This window comes from Gracilinanus agilis, chromosome 1 (assembly GCF_016433145.1).
Source record: "Gracilinanus agilis isolate LMUSP501 chromosome 1, AgileGrace, whole genome shotgun sequence".
NCBI classification, from domain to species: Eukaryota; Metazoa; Chordata; class Mammalia; order Didelphimorphia; family Didelphidae; genus Gracilinanus; species Gracilinanus agilis.
This window is the reverse complement of record NC_058130.1, coordinates 213,984,405-214,001,150: the sequence shown is the minus strand read 5'-3', so window position 1 is coordinate 214,001,150 and position 16,746 is coordinate 213,984,405. Positions and strand designations below refer to the sequence as shown.

Genomic DNA, 16,746 nt, shown 5'->3' with positions numbered 1-16,746 from the left:
TATTGAATTGTTCATATTTGAATTATGAGAGGAAACCATGGTTTCTTCAAATTCTGAATGTTATAAATTCTTATTTTTTTTCCATACTTGGTAGTGTGTATTCATTCTAAATATTTAATATTTAATTTTTTAAAAATATATACTAAAAACTATAAACAAATATTCTAGCAGAAAATTTTGTCTAACAATTTTCTATCTTTTCTGGAAGGTGGGAGGACTTAGGTGGGTCTGAACCAGAAATTTTATTTGTGAAGGGAACTCCTGGTATGGAAACTCTCCAAAGATGGCAGATCAGCAACTCTGGCATTTTTCTTATATAAAGTTGAATTTTTATAAAACCTTAGTTTTGAAGTTATTTTTTGTTGTTGAAGAATATAAATGTAAAAAGCCAAATTCCAGATGTTCAAGCAGTCTTTAATTGATTAACCCAAACATAATTTTGCTTATCCTTGAGAAATAATATAAAGTTTCTGTTATTCTTAAAGAAGTATAAAAAGTACATTGCTTAAATTTATAAAAATCAGATCACTTATTTAAGATAGTTATTTAATCTTCAATTTATGTTCACTCTCCAACATGATTAAGTTTAACATTAAAGGCTAATTTTTTTTTATTCATCAAAGAAGGTTTGCATATTTGTTTTCTTTTTTTGAATAGGACATCAAAACAGCATAGAAACACAAACAAACAGTCTTTGGCTATAACTCGTACTCCAAGAAAAGCTACTTCCAGCTCCTCCCTTCTCAGCCAGAGTACCCTTAATAGCCATGCTAGTGAAACATCTTTAAGATCCTCTGTCCTGGATGAGTCTTTAATTCGTGAACAGACCAAGGTTGACCATTTCTGGGGTGAGTTAAATTAATATGAGATGTTTCCTTTTGCCTTTGGAATATATTATTTGGGGTGTTTTTGTGTGTGCTATTTTAAATGTATCTCTTAGTTGTTCATAGGAAGCTCAGACAATGCCATTTACATTTTAATAATTTTTGAGATTATTCTTAGGAAGTAAACAGGTTACACATATCCCTCTTCCCATTTTATAGCTAGGGAAACTTAAGTTCCAAAAGTTTGTTATTTATTATAAAGATACTTATTTCAATATTGCTTCACTATTTCACTTTCTTCTACTTAATTTCCCATGAAGTTTGGGATATTTTTTTTATATGGACAATTAAAGTAATACAATTGAATGTTATAACTAGATCTAATTTCTATGCATAGTGTCATGAGAATCACCTTTAAGCAAACTTGGCACAAAAAAATCAAACTAGCTCATTTAGTGTGATATACTAGAAAGTTTTGAAGTTACTAAATGATACAAATAAATAAAAATTTAAGAATATTCCTGAGCCATTGGAAAGCAAGTATACTATATAGGTTACATAAGTGTTCCTTTATGATTTCTGATTTAATCCTATGAACTTAATAATATACTTAATAATAATATACTTAATGATAATAAAAAATAAAATTGAAACCAGAGACTAACTAAATTTGGTAAAATTAGTAATAACATATATATATTATCTAGCAAATTGAAGGTGTATGGGAATTGTGATTTTAAGCTTGTTATACTACTTTTTTTGCTATTACTATAATGGCAGAATATTGGTCTTTTGGTAACAAAGGAAATTTCTTTATATTCAGGTCTTGCCTCAGTTTTAACCTCTGAAATTCCTTAGTGAATGGAAGGAAGAATAGGATAGGATGAGATAATAACTGTAGGTGTCTCTCAGGGTTCTATCCTGGATCCTTTTCTCTTTCCCCTCTATACTGCTTCATTTGGTGATCTCTTCAGTTACCATGGTTTTAATTACCATCTTTATGTTTATGATTCTCAAATCTATCTCTCCTGCCTCATCTCTCTTTTGATCTCTGATCTTGCATTTCTAGCTGCCTTTCAGATATCTCAAATTGTAAATCCACTAGACATCTTAAGCAAAATATGTCCAAAACAGAATTCATTTTCTTTCCCCTAAACCCTCCCCTTCTCTGATACTGTATAGGGCAACACCATCTTTCTGTTTCCTCAGACTCACAATCTAGAAGTTAATCCTTGTCTCCTCACTCTCTCACTCCCATCTCCAAGCTATTGTCAAGGCCTACAACATCTCTTCTATACCCTCCCTTCACTCTTCTGAAATTGTTACTACTCTAGTGCAGGTCCTCATCACCTCAAGCTTAGACTATTGGCAATAGCCTGCTGATGGACCTGCCTACTTCAAGTCTCTCCCCACTCCCAATCCATCCTCCATTCAGCCACCAAAGTGATTTTCCTAAAGTGCAGGTTTCATGACACCCTCATCAGTAAACTTCAGTGACTCCTTATCACTTCCAGGATTAAGTGCAAAATGCTCTTGGCATTCAAAGCCCTCTCCAACCCTCCCTGTCTTCTTACACCTTACTCCTTGTCCCATATTCTTCAATCTCATGACTGGCTTCCTGACTGTACTATAAACAAGATACTCCATCTCTTGGTTCCAAGCATTTTCTCTGGTTGCCCCCATGCTTGGAATGCTTTCCTTCCTCAGCTTCACCTGGCTTTAAATCTCAGCAAAATTTTACCATTTACAGGGAGTCTTTTCTAGTCCCTCTTAATTCTAGTGCTTTCCCTCAGTTAATTATTTACTGTTTATTCTATATAGAGCTTGCTTTGAATGCATTTGCTTATATACTGTTTCTCTCATTACAGTGTAAGTTCCTTGAGGGCAGGAACTCTTTTTTTCTTCTTTTTGTATCTATAACTCTTAAAGTTGCACATAGTAAGTACTCAATAAGTTTTTATTGATTGATTGATTGAGATAATTTCTCAAAGAACTAAGCATGAGGATCTGAAAATCCTTGGTCTTTATTGTCAGAACATTTGGGGACCATTTAAAGATTTTAGATTTTAAAATAATAATTATCTTATTTAGCAAGAGTTGATATCCTACTCCCCACCCCTGACTATGATGGGTTTTTTTTTTTTTTGGTTATCTTGGTTTTGGGACACAGGGAAATTGATCATCTCAGATTACCTTCTAAGCCAAATTCATCATTTCATTTCAATAGTTTACTTGTCAGTTTTAATCTGATTTGTAAGACTAAGAAATTGGAATTTTAAATTAAGAATTTCAAAAAAACCTTCCTTACTCTCAGGTGATGGTAATTTTAAAATTATGTATTCTTATATACACTATATATTTGTATTACTTAATATTACTATATAATAATATAGAATAGAACATGTTATTTTATAAAGTAATGATTATATTAGTTTTTAAAAAATTCTTTAGATAATGGGTGTAAAGTGCTTTGCAAACTTTAAAGAGCTATATAAATGATGGCTATTATTGTTATTTTAACCTTCTTTAAAAGTTGCTTGTCTATCATTTTCATACTGATTGGTTTCTCCTAGATTGTGATTTGAAGGATTTAAGTTAGTTTCCAAAATATTATGTGCTAATTTTGGCAAGAGTTCGTATCCTTGTTTCACTATCCTGTTTGTTCTGGCAGAAAGAGTGGTTACCAGGCAACAGAAACAGCATATGCTACTAATTAACATAGCTTTCCCCAGTAGTCACGTGGAGGAAGTAGGAAGATACATCATTTTGTTACTTGTTTCCTTATACTTCCTATATTTTTGTCATATGACCATGCTTATTGTAAATGTTTTCTTATCAATGTAAGTTGTTTTTACCTACATATATATCTCACTAAAGTTGACTGTAATAAAAGAGTAATTTCAGCCATGCAGCTAGAAGTATTTCTATTTGGGAAACTTTAGAAAATTGGAGAGAGGGAACTTTAAGTGCTGCTTAATATGATGCTATATAATTCTAATTTTTTAGCTATTAAAATTTCTAAGCTCCTTTAAATGTTTTAGTTGTATTGTTTTTAATATCAAAAATGTGTGTTTTTTTGTTTTGTTTTTAGGTCTTGACGATGATGGTGATCTTAAAGGTAATTAATCTATGCTGCTTCCTTTCTCCAAAATACTTTTATTTGTTGGACTGATTTAGATCGAAATAAATAATTACCACCTTTTTTTTTTTATTATTAAGGTGGGACTAAAACTGTCATTCAGGGAAATGGTGACCTAGCAACAGGAGGAACAGATACAACCTTGGTCAATGGTTATACATGCACTGATTGCAGTATGCTTTCTGAGAGAAAAGATGTCCTCACAGCCTACTCTACTTCCCATGTGCCATCTTCAAGAATTTATTCTAGGGAAAGGAGTCAAAAACGTAAGTCTAATTCTTTGAAGCAAGGTACTAGGTAGATAGCCTTGTAAAAATATTTCATTCTACAGATTTATGTTTATTCAAAGCATTTCCGATGAAGATTTGTGAGCTATTTGTATTTTAAAAAAATAAGCAATGAAGTAACTGGCATACTTGCAATTGGACACTGCTTTTCTAGAGAATATTTGTTACTCATTAACAGTACAGAGTAACATTTTGGATATTTTGGTGAGCAAACCTACTTTCCAAGGTTTTTTTAGTTTAATAGATTAAAAATTAAAAAATTAAAAGCTTTTAATGCCACTTTGAAATTAAAGACATTATATGTTATGCTATTATTTCTTACTTAGAGCCCCATGTGTCATCTGACTTATTGCTATAAGATATGATTCCTTAGTGATAAAAATAATTTTTGATGGTCAAGATATGTTTTTTGTAACAACAAATCTTATTAAAATTATGGTAGTAAAAGGAAGCAGGAATGCCACTGCTGAATCAACCCCCCATCCCCAACCCCCAGTATGTTAGGACTATGGTTCTATGTTTAGGGAGAAGCAAGAGGAAAGTTTTGATGGGACAGTGGGAAAAATGGAGAAATTTACTGAATTCAGGTCCTGAAAAGGTCTGTGTACTGATTTTATATTTGTGATGACTGTTTTTTGTTAATAGGAAAAGCCAACCCTATTAATTGCCCTAGCTAATATTAGTGATCTAACGTTATTTACATGAACTTGAATTCAAAGTGGGAGGTACTCTAGAAATATCCCCACATTATAGAGTATAAATCTAGGGACTTTTAGTATTGTTGGATTCAAGGAAGTTCCCAAAGAACTCCTCTTTTTCATATTTGGAGAGCTCCTTTCTACCAATTAAACATTTAGGTTACTTGAAAGTCAGTATCCTTCATTTCCCTAGACCAGCATTGGTGAAGTATTGGCACTCATGCAGAGCCAGTACTTGGGAACCTGCTCCATTTCCCCCTTCCCAGCACCCGAGGACATTTTTTGCATGCCCTGCCCCTCTGTCCAGCCACCAAAGGGAGCACTTCTCCGTCCCCTCTTTAGAGTAGTGTGGAGGGCTTATAGGCAGCTTGAAATTGCAGTCTGGGCATGGGAACTTGAAAACTTTCATCAATGCTGCCCTAGACGGTGACTGTAGCCATTTCTCCTAGAAGGTATTAAGAGTATTGTAAAGCTACATAACCAGAATGAGTTCTGTTTGGCTGCCAATTTTGCTAAATCTCTATATTGGTAAACTTGAGAGGTTCACCCTTCAGATGTAATAAAGAATATTTGTTAAAATCCTGTTACCACTGAGAGCCACTACTGTGACTATCACTTTTGCTGTGTGTGTCTATCTCTCTCTCTCTCTTTTTTTTTAACCCTTACCTTCTGCCTTGAAACCAGGGCAGAAGAGTGGTAAAGGCTGGGCAATGGGGTTAAGTTACTTGCCCAGGGTCACACAACTAGAAAGTATATGAGGCCAGATTTGAACCTAGGACTTCCCGCCTCTAGGCCTGGCTCTCAATCCACTGAGCTCCCAGCTGCCCCCTGCTATATCTCTTTATCTCTTATCTTTAGATTTCTAGAAGAGTCATTTGGGTTGGGAGGTACTTGAATACATAGTTTTAGCCATTAACAGAAAGTTTTAATTTTTAAGTGCTACTTAGCCTTTTAAATTCAAAACATACATATTTCATATGCTTTATAGATTTAGCTTTATTTCTAGGAATATATTTGGAGAGGCTAAAAATAACTTCCTTGAGGGTTGGAAGAGGTGTGGTATACCTTTGAAAAACTTGTTCCATTGTAACATTTCTTATATCACAATGAATAAAATGAGAGTATCCGCTTTTGTTGTTTTCTTGTAAAGCTGCTCACATTGTTAATATAGCAAGAATGAATGAGGAAAAAGTAGATGACCTAAAATGTTGTGTGAAACACCTATTTTTTTATCTTTATGTTATGAGCAGACGTTAATAATTTTCTCTGGTTTGAATCTTAATTTAAGATGTAACCACAGCTATTCCTAGCATCAGTCTCCCTTTGAATTTTTTTTTTAAGTCAAAATGCAGTTTTTTATGCTAACCAATTTTTCGTGTCTTTTCATTCTATACAGATACTAGTTAAATCACAAGAATCTATTTGTTGCAATGGCTAATGCTGGATACCAAGTAGCAATTTTTGTATAGAAAATTTAGCTAATCTAGTTTTCTTTCTCTGATTTGTAGACAATTCAGACCATTGATCAGAAGCCAAAGAGAATTAAAACTTGGGGAGAGGGGGTTCGGGGGATTGGGAATATGGCATATTATTAATGGGGAAGGATACAGAATACATGCAAATACTATCATATATTAAACCTCAAGGCTGAGACTAACTCTTAGTTGGAGACATAAGAGTAATGATCCCCAGAGAGTCTGAATTCAATGAACATTTATTTAGCTTCATAAGGTGTAAAGCTCTGCACTTGGCACTTTAAAAATATAGCTAAATCAGGGTTCTTGCATTTGTGGAACTTAAATTCTGATAAGAGAATCTGACATGACATGTAAACACATAACTATAATATATAAATACATTGAAGGAGTTGTACAACAAACCTACTTTGAGGTCTATTGGAGGAAAAGATTTGTAGGTAGAATGGTTCAGTTTTCAATATGATTTCTTATTATGAAGGCTAACATTAACAAAACTTATACTGTATTTAAATATGCTGTAATGTAAGAAGCTGACACCACCAAGGCATTGATATTCCACTAACACTGTTTCTTACCTAGTCAACCTGGAAGTCAATATCTTTAATATGAACTAATGTAGTTTATTTAGTTTTGTGTCTTATATTTATATATTTATTCTATATACACATATGTGTGCTTTTATGAGAATGTAAGCTCCTTGAGAGCAGGGGTTGTTCTATTCTTTGTATTTGTATCCCCAGCAAACAACATCTTGTACATAGTAGGTACTTAATTCACGTTATAGGTTTGATTTTTTAAAAAGTGAAGCATAAGATGGTTCTAGTTTTGTTGTTATAGGGGAGAAATGTTGATCTAACCTGAAGAAGTACCAAAGAGAATTGATCAGTTGAAATGATCTTTTCTTGTATCCCCTTTCTAAATAATTTTACTTGAGGAATTTAAGTTTTTCTACACCTTTAAAAAATACCTTAAGAATAAAGCAAATTTGGTGTAATAAATAGGATTATGCAATTTTTCCTACTAGATTATAGATTCCTTGGGGGCAGGTACACTCTAATTTTTTATATCTCCCTTTGACATGTAGAAATGTATTGCATATAGAATGCCCTAAATAAATGTTTGTTGAATGTGTATAAGTAACAGTAACAATTATTAGGGATCACCAGATCTTTTGGGGAAGTTGTTGCAATACTAAAAATGCCCAAAAAAACACTGTATCCTCAGATTGATGACAGCCTCCCAAGCTCAATATGAAAACTGGAGTTACTTAGTGAACCCAATGAAAAGAATCTGTTAGGATGAAATGGTTTCATCCTGTATGATATTTTACAGTTAATTGCCAGTATGAGATCCTTGGTATTGATAAATCTGGCATATAACTTTTATTCATTCCAGGATATGGTAAGGAACCATATTCTTTTGCTAGAATGTAGCTTTAAGGAAAATTTCATTTTAATTTAGGGCTATTTATTTATATTTACACGAGTTCTTTAAAATAGTTTTATCTGATCAATTAATTTACAAGATGATTTTTTTTTGATCAGTGGAGAATAAGTGTTAGTCTCATGGGAGGAAATAACTTATATTCACACTTTTTTAATAGGAGGTGCATCTCTCTACATGAATAGGATTTTACGTCTGGCCAAACACACAGCGGCATCTTTTTCATCACTCTTAGTTCAACTTTTTCAAGTTGTTTTAATGAAGTTGGGTTACGAATCAGAGAATCACAAATTGAAAAATTATGAATTTAAAGATTGTGAATCAAAAAGTTATAAGACAAAAAGCCATGAATCAAAAGGTATTTAACAAATTTTCTTCTTTTCCCACCAAATATTGCTTTAAAGGTGGAGAAAATTCTGTACTTTTTCTTATGGCTTTTCATCTACATTTTCTTCTACTGCATTTAGTGCTATCTTCTTGTGGCTGGTTTTTTTCTGAGCTTAATGATACTAGTTTGACTTTTATCTTTAAGGCTGAAAGTTGACTGTTGCTTAAACAATTGTATCAAAGTGTACTGCTTTAATTTCTCTTTTTCAACATTGTTTTTCCTTGATTCATTTTACCTTTTTAAAGCAAAGGTAATTATTTGATTAAATATATTGATTTTCAGTGTAGGGACCCCTCTGCTGTATTTCTAAACTAATTTTTTGAACATGATTTTCTTTTATTTGCTGCTGGTTTGGGGAATACAGTTTAACCAGTCAGTGCTTTTTTTTTTTTTAACCTTTCAATAATAAAACTTCACCAGCATTCACCAGTATTAGGTGGAGCCTTAGATAGCCACCTTAAACTATGGAAGTGATTTTATTAGCTAACCTCTTATCACACTGGCTTCATATAAAGCTAGAAGAATTTGAACTTGAGAGAGATGAATTTTTCTAAGCCTGTTTTGCATATATTACAGCTCATTCGAATTACTGTGGGAGTATGAATGTAAAAGAGTTTCTCAGAGAGGATGGTCACCTCAGTGTAAATGGGGAATCACTGTGTAAGTATGGCTTTATCATATGTGTGAAAACTTAGTCTTGGGCTCAGTTCTGCACAGGTTGTAATTTTTTAGTGGCTTAATTAAATTACATGAGTGACACATACCATATATCAATTTCCAGAGCCAATATCCATTATTAGGTTAAATAAGGAACCTACTGTTTAAAATCTTAACTATAAAAACAGCTGCCAGATTTCACTTACCTGATTGTTTTTGCTTTTTATATATTGCTATTTTGACATGACTGGCCACAAGTCTATTTATTGACTAACTTGCTTATTAATTTGTTAAATTAACTGCTTAATTGTTACCACAACCAACAGGTGATGACTGTAAGGGGAAGAAACATCTTGAAACATATACAACAACCCACTTGCAATCTTCAAGGTCAAAAAGGGTAGCAAGGACCATTTGGCACAACTTTTCTTACACAGGTTGACTCTTGCACCTTTTTTGTTTTTATTTTTCATCACTACTTCACAAATGCTAATCATTCATTGCTTTGTTTTTATTAAAGTTCTTTAGAATTCTAAATAATACTCACTTTACAATAGCACTTTGCAAAGCACTTTTCCTCACAACCCCACTGTGAGAAAGGTAATATAATAGCTTCAGATATCTACTCATAAAGCACAGTCAAAATAGAAACTTGAGTTAATATAGATAAATTTGTAGGTTAACTGTATAATTTATTTATGTAGCACAGGTTTGATGTATAGTACTTAACTTTGTAAGGAGATTTAAGTAAAATCCAAGGCATTTATTCTTCTGGGATACAATATTATTTTACAAAGAATTACTTATGTGAATTGCATAATAAAGAACATTTTACTTCAAACACATTTTGCCTTATATTTACAAAAATGCAATATTGCTTTTGGTTTTAAATGGAAATATTTAAAAAGTCAACAAGATGTTATTTCATGAAAGCATGTGCTTTTTTAAAAATTCTATTTCATGGAGAAAAGGGAAAGTAACTTTTCCCCTCTTAGGCTCCAAAATTACTTAAAATAAAATTGTTTTTGTATGTTATCCAAAAAGTGAATAGAGAATGAACACATGACTTCTTTGTTTTGATTGAAGTCAGTAATTACTTTAACCTTCTTATACTTTGGGTGCACACATGTCAGGCAGTTAAAATTAAAATAATATCAATGTCACTGCAAAAGAGAAACAGTAAATAATCTTCTAAGCAGCCACCTACTTTACATGTGTGTTATTTTTATATAAAGTTATTTGTTTTGTCTTGCTGATTTTTTTCCTCCTGAGGCCATAAAAATGCTTTTAAAAGTTAAATATTAGATTTAACAGTTTAAAATTTTCATGTTAATTGTTTGATAACATTTCTCCTAGAATGTTATGCTTATTTTTGTATGACCTAATTTATCATAGAATTTTACATTCTCCATATCATAAAATTTGATAGTACTATTTTCGAACATATAAAAGAATTTTTAAACAGAATTAATATGAAACTTGGATGTTAGAAAATACTTATGGTAGACATTTTAGTTGGATAAAAAAAGTGTAGAATTGAAGGAAAATTATTCTAACTCATAGCAAGTGCTTTTTCATATTTCTAGTCAGTTTCAATGAATTTCTGTCTTCCTTGCTTCATAAATAATTTTATTTTATCGAAAGGAAGAATATTCCTTTGACTTAAAAATAGAGCATGATAAAATTTAAAGATAGCATCCAAAATTATTGGTTTCATGGATTTGTCAAATGGAAGAAGCTGTTTTATTATGTATTTAGAGAATGGTATTCGGGTTGTATTCTCTGTGTGTGCATTCTGCATACACCTTTTATCTGTTATAGGTTACTTTTTGATGCAAACACTGCAAAGGATTGGAGCAACAGGATGGTTTGTGTCCAAGAAGGTGTTGTCGTTTCTTTGGTTGGCCATTGTTTCTCCAGGTGGTTATTTTTGGCTTTCTATGCTAGCATGATCTCAAAGGCTTTTGGCAAATTAAATATTTTCCTGTGTGATCTGATGAAATTCATTTTTAGGTTCTCGTTTTGGCTTCTTAAAATAACATTTTTCAATTATTACTCCCTATAAGTGCTAACCTCCTAAATTTCTATATGCATAAGCATTTGGGGTGTGTATGTGTGTGTGTGAAAAGATTTGAGATATCAAATTCATCACTAGCTTGACTTCAGTGTAATTGAAGTGCATGGATTTAATGCCCTAAATAAATGTTTCTTCTTTTGCATCTTGTCTTGTGCATCTACGAATAATGTTGTGCTGTGGTTTTACTCTTTAGCATTGATGTGTGACTTAGTTTTATTGTGGTGCATGTAAAAATACTCTTTGCAGATTTTCCTTGACACTCAAAATAATCAAAATGAATTTTTTGTTGCTTCTTGCTTGGTCGTCACCAAAATATTCCAGTTAGAGGCTTTGATTTCCTCAAAACAGTTCTACTTTTTATGTTTTATTTTTAGGGAAGGCAGCCTCTGGAGTATTCTGGTGGCTAGGAACTGGATGGTATCAATTTGTTACTTTGATTTCTTGGTTAAACGTATTTCTACTTACAAGGTAAGGAAACCATCTAATGTTAATTTTAAGTTTCAAAAGGGGGGTCATTTTGTTATTTAAATTCATTCACTTTAATTGTGGGCTAGGAATCATGGTTTCATGAAAATTGATAGAGAAATTAAAATCCAGTTTCTTGTATTGGAACCTTACAGAATAGAGAATAAGGCAGATCATTTTTGGACTTTATTCAAGAAGTTTTAATTACTCAGGTACTTCTACAATTGAGTATGCAGTATCTTACATATAGTAAGGAATCTGCTCATTGCTGTCATGGACAATCTAAGGCAACATTATAGAAATGTATATTTTGTGTCATGGAGGAGAAGGATTTAGAACAAATTACCAGTGAGCATGGAATTTTAGTGATCAAAAATGTGTTATCCCAGACATTTAATTATCTTGAAGATGCATGCAGATAAATGATCTTTCACTCTTTTATGCTTTTCTACATTCATACATAGTTGTTATCAATAGTTAATGAATTTATGCAGATAAATCTATCTCTGCCCTTCCTCCCTCCAAACCACTTCCCTCTTCTTTATTTTTCTTCCCAGTCATTAGGGCTTATAACTACTGTCATCTTCAACTCTTTTAACCCTTTCATATCCAGTATGTTGCCAGGCCCTTTCCATGTTACCTTTGTAATATCTCTCCTGTGTTCTCCCTTCTCTACTCTGATACTGCCAACTTGTAGCAAGAAAGCCATAGTCATCTCAAGTTTGGACTGTTAAATAGCTTTCTGGTTGGCCTACCTGCTTAAGTCATTTCCCCTTATTCTAGTTCATCCTCCACCTACCTATCAAAATTATCTTTGCAGGTCTGACATATCATTTCTTTATTCAGTAAATTCTAGTGATTTCCTGTTGCTTCTAGGATCAAATATAAAATCCTCGGAATTTTAAGATCCTTCATAACATGGCCCTTTCCTACCTTTCAGAGCTTCTTATTTCTCTTGTGCACATACTCTCTATAATCTAGTGATACTGGCCTCCTTGCCATTTTCACACAAGATACTCTATACCAGGGGTTAGCAACGTATGGCTCTCGAGCCATAAAGTAAATTTTTTTTTTCAGGCGCTGTTACAGGAGCATGCACTGTGAGCACTGTACGGCTCTCACGAAATTACATTTTAAAAAATGTGGCATTTATGGTTCTCACGGCCAAAAAGGTTGCCGACCCCTGCTCTATACCTTAGCTCCAGAGGTTTTCCCCTGGTTCCTCCATGCCTGAAATCTCTTCCCTCGCCTCCATCTGCTAGCTTCCTTGGCTTTATTCAAGTCTCAATTAAAATTCTACCTCTTCAAGAAGCAGTTATAGAAGTTTGTTTATCTTTAGTGCCTTCTTTCTGAGAGTATCACAAATATATCTCTTACATATAGATATAGATACTTACACCTTTGTATGTCTTATTTGTTCATAAGAGTTGACATTTTGTCTTCTCTCATTTGATTCTAAGCTCCTTGAAGATAGGGGCTGCTTTTGCTTTTTTTTTTATATCCTAAGCATTTAAACAATGCCTGACACATAGTAGGTACTTAATAAATGCTTGTTGATTTATGTTAGAACTTCTAATTGTTGCAAATTCAACATTTTTATTTTTATTTCCAGGTGCCTTCCAAAAATTTGCAAGTTGTTACTGTTACTTATCCCACTTTTACTTTTGCTAGGTATGTGAAATTTGTTTTCACTTTTTAAATGATTATTCATGTTTATTTTAATTGATAATTCACATTTAATTTAAAATATAAAAATAAATTATATTAAATATAATCTTTTATACTTTCTTGAAATGAATGTTTTAAAACTTTGTGATTTTTGTTTTCATCTAAGGGATAGGTCTTTATTTATGGAACATGGAAAGTTTTCTTTCACTCTTGCCTATATTTAATTGGACAACCATACACAGAACACAGAAAATAGATGAGTCCAGATACTTCTTTAAGCCTGATTCTTCTCATGTTAATCAGCCTGTAGAGGTAAATTACTGGAATACTTTCTTAGATGTATGTTGTCTCAGTATTTATTCCACACAGTAAATTAGTCAAATTGTTGACCAACCATAGGTTCAGAGGGAGGTGCACTGTTCTTGGAATTTATTGATAAAATTTCCAGAATAAAGAAGTTTTGTAGCTTCTTGAATATTCTAAAAGATTTTCAGCAATATGTTTTTAAGTAATAGCTTTCCTTATATTTTATTAATGTCTCATCTTTACATTTTTAGGGTGATGTTAAATTTTTTGACTGGCATCGAATAGGTGAAATAGAAAAACAGATGGCCCTTTTGTCTGACAGATGCCACAACTCTGATGAAGATTATGGAAAAGTGACCCTGCTACTTCAGAAACTACAAGCCAAAGTAGAGCAGATGGATGATGATAGTGGAACATTGTCTTTGATTAAAAATGTGGTAGGGCAGCATTTAAAAGAAATGAAATCTGATAGTATATCAAGCTCAAAGGTAAATACAAGAGAATTGTTTGTTTATTTAGTCTGTAATGATCACCCTTGATAACTTTAAAGGAAAGTTGGTCAATTTTCATTTGCTGCCGAAGGACAGATGACATGAAAGACAGATGACATAAAGCAATAGTTAATCCAAATTTGGGTTTTTGAATAAATTTTAGGAAAATTTTAAGAAAAAATTTCTTACATATTAGACTTTACTCAAAAGAAAATTTAAAAGTAATTGGCATCTTTTGAGTTCATGCTTCTTGGGCAGGAGGAGCCATGAGCCTTGAAATGTGTGAGGCAGCAGGGGAAAACCATTCTAAAATTTAAAATTGTTCACAAGTAACTGACAACAAGAGTAATACTGGCATAGTGGGTGGAGAGCTGGCTTTAGTCAAAAAAGACCTGGATTTTGGTCTTGCCTCTGGATACTAACTTTGTAACTGTGAGCCAAGTTGCATAAGCTCTTAGCGGACCAGCCAGTTCTCTAAGACTACAATTGTAGAGCAATTGTCCATTGGAATCAGTGAAAGAATTTTCCTCAAGAATTCCTTAAACTAATGAAATCCTCAGTCTGATTTAAAGAAGAGTGGATAAAATAAATTATTTGCTTATAGGTAACCAAGAGTTGATAATATTATGTAAGGACTAGTGATTATTTATTTTTTGTTTTGTGCATTATTTTCTGTTCTTTAAATTCCACATATCTACTGAGCAAATAACTGAATGGAAAAAAAAGTAGCAACTGTTTTATGTCTTCTTTTTTATAGCTTCTTTTCCTTTGATGCCATTTGTCATGTCTTAAAGCTGTCAGTGTGCCTGCTACTAAAAGCTAACATCCCCTCCTACTTACCTCTCCAATTTGTTGTTTTTTATTTTCTAGGAATTTAGTAATTAAGCTTCTTAGACTTGTGTCTATTAGAGAAGTAAAAAGACTTAAAGCCTAAAGATCTCTGGTCTTGTTACTACACAAACTTTGTGAAGTTGTTTTGGTTTCTAAAAGGCCTTTTATGCTTTTTTTTTCTTGTATGTGTTTTTTTTTTTTAAAACCCTTAACTTCTGTGCATTGACTTATAGGTGGAAGAGTGGTAAGGGTAGGCAATGGGGGTCAAGCGACTTGCCCAGGGTCACACAGCTGGGAAGTGTCTGAGGCCGGATCTGAACCTAGGACCTCCTGTCTCTAGGCCCGGCTCTCAATCCACTGAGCTACCCAGCTGCCCCCTCTTGTATGTGTTTTAAATGGTTGAGATCATTGGATAGGCAACGTCCAGATAAGTGAAAGGAATCTTTATGTGCTTTTAGTAAAGTAAATGATGGAGCAACTAGGTGGCTCAGTGAATAGAGAGCCAGGCATGGAATGGGAGGTCCTGGTTTCAATTCTGGCCTCAGATACTTCCTAGACATGACTCTGGGCAAGTCATATAACCTTTATTGCCTAGCTCTTACTGCTCTTCTGCCTTGGACCTGCTATTTAGTACTAGTTCTAAGATAGAAGGGAAGGGTTAAAAATAAATAAATGAGTGGTATTTTCCCTCTCTTTCCTGGATGAACTTTCTTAACCATTAAAATGGGATTGTTTATGCAGGAGTCATAATTTCACTTTGTTGAATATCTTTTGTTTTATCTTTTGGCTAGCTACTTAATGCTTTCTAGGGAGGGAAGGGGGGGAAGTGAACTGTAAAATTTTACTTACATATGTATAATAAAATATATACTGGAGATGGGGTAGATGGGATTGAAACCTTGGAAACTTTTATCCACATTATAATAACTAATGAAAGATTAACCACTTTATATCTTAGAGAAACCTTCAAATATCACTGCAGGCAGATTCAATTTCCTATTATCATAAATTTTGAGCTCATTTGAACAGCTCATTTTCTCTGAACTTCTCAATTTACAGATGAAGAAACTAAGGCATGTTGAGATTAAGTAGCTCATGTAGAGTCATCCAGAAAATGAACAGCAGAACCAGGAATTCAACCCAAATCCAAGCAAAATGGATGCTAAATTCTCTTTTTTAGGTCTACTTGTTTTAAAGACAATCATTATTCAATTATGACATGTAAGATAAAAAAAAATTATCTGGCATTATATAAAGCAGAAACATTTTGTTTTAAAGTAACAGCATTTACTGCTTTTGATAAAACTGAACAAGCCAGAATTCCCTTTTAAAAAGTGCTTATATAGTATAACATAGTCAGTATAGGCTCACCACAATTTCTCATGTCTTCTCTACATCTGTATCTATGTACTAATATTATTATGTGTGATTTATGGGAAAACACAATTCTTAAATCCATTCTGAAATATGAATAAATATTTAACTTCTGAAAGTTCATTTTATTGTATTTTTGGAAAATCATTTTTATTAATGTCTTCTGTTTCTTATATTATCATAGTTATCTCAGTTATCCCTCCTCCTACTAGAGAATCATGCCTTAATATAAGTAGTATTTTTTAGAGAAAAAACATCATAACCAAGTAATACATTGAAAAAAGTCTGAAAGCATGTGCAATGTGTAAAACACAAGGACCATGGTTTGGGATTGTCCTTTCACATTTCTCCATTCAAGTTCTTCGTGATCTTATAATTTCATTACATTTACTTTTGATTTTTGGTTTGTAGTTTTTTCTATTTATGTCATTTTGGTTACTGCATATGTTTTCTAGGCTCTACTTACCTCACTATGCATCAGTTCACACAGATCTTTCCATGTTTTTCTTTATTCCTCATACATCATTTCTTACAGCTTCTTAATGGTTCATTACACCCATGTGCCACAATTTGTTTAGCCATTCCCCAATCAAAGGTCATCTACTTTGTTTCCAATTTTT

The 16,746-nt window shown here is 32.9% G+C and overlaps 1 protein-coding gene across 1 annotated transcript in view; it reads left to right on the top strand.

Moving 5' to 3' along the window:
• The window catches only part of SUN1 (Sad1 and UNC84 domain containing 1), a 55,958-nt gene that overhangs the window by 12,973 nt on the left and 26,239 nt on the right, over window positions 1–16,746 (top strand). Inside the window, exons 4-14 of the mRNA XM_044660102.1 lie at window positions 658–848; window positions 3,916–3,942; window positions 4,044–4,229; window positions 8,030–8,227; window positions 8,834–8,917; window positions 9,241–9,351; window positions 10,736–10,834; window positions 11,366–11,459; window positions 13,069–13,127; window positions 13,291–13,436; window positions 13,682–13,864. Of these exons, the coding sequence (XP_044516037.1) occupies window positions 658–848; window positions 3,916–3,942; window positions 4,044–4,229; window positions 8,030–8,227; window positions 8,834–8,917; window positions 9,241–9,351; window positions 10,736–10,834; window positions 11,366–11,459; window positions 13,069–13,127; window positions 13,291–13,436; window positions 13,682–13,864 (1,378 nt within the window). The remainder of the gene's footprint in view (window positions 1–657; window positions 849–3,915; window positions 3,943–4,043; window positions 4,230–8,029; window positions 8,228–8,833; window positions 8,918–9,240; window positions 9,352–10,735; window positions 10,835–11,365; window positions 11,460–13,068; window positions 13,128–13,290; window positions 13,437–13,681; window positions 13,865–16,746) is intronic.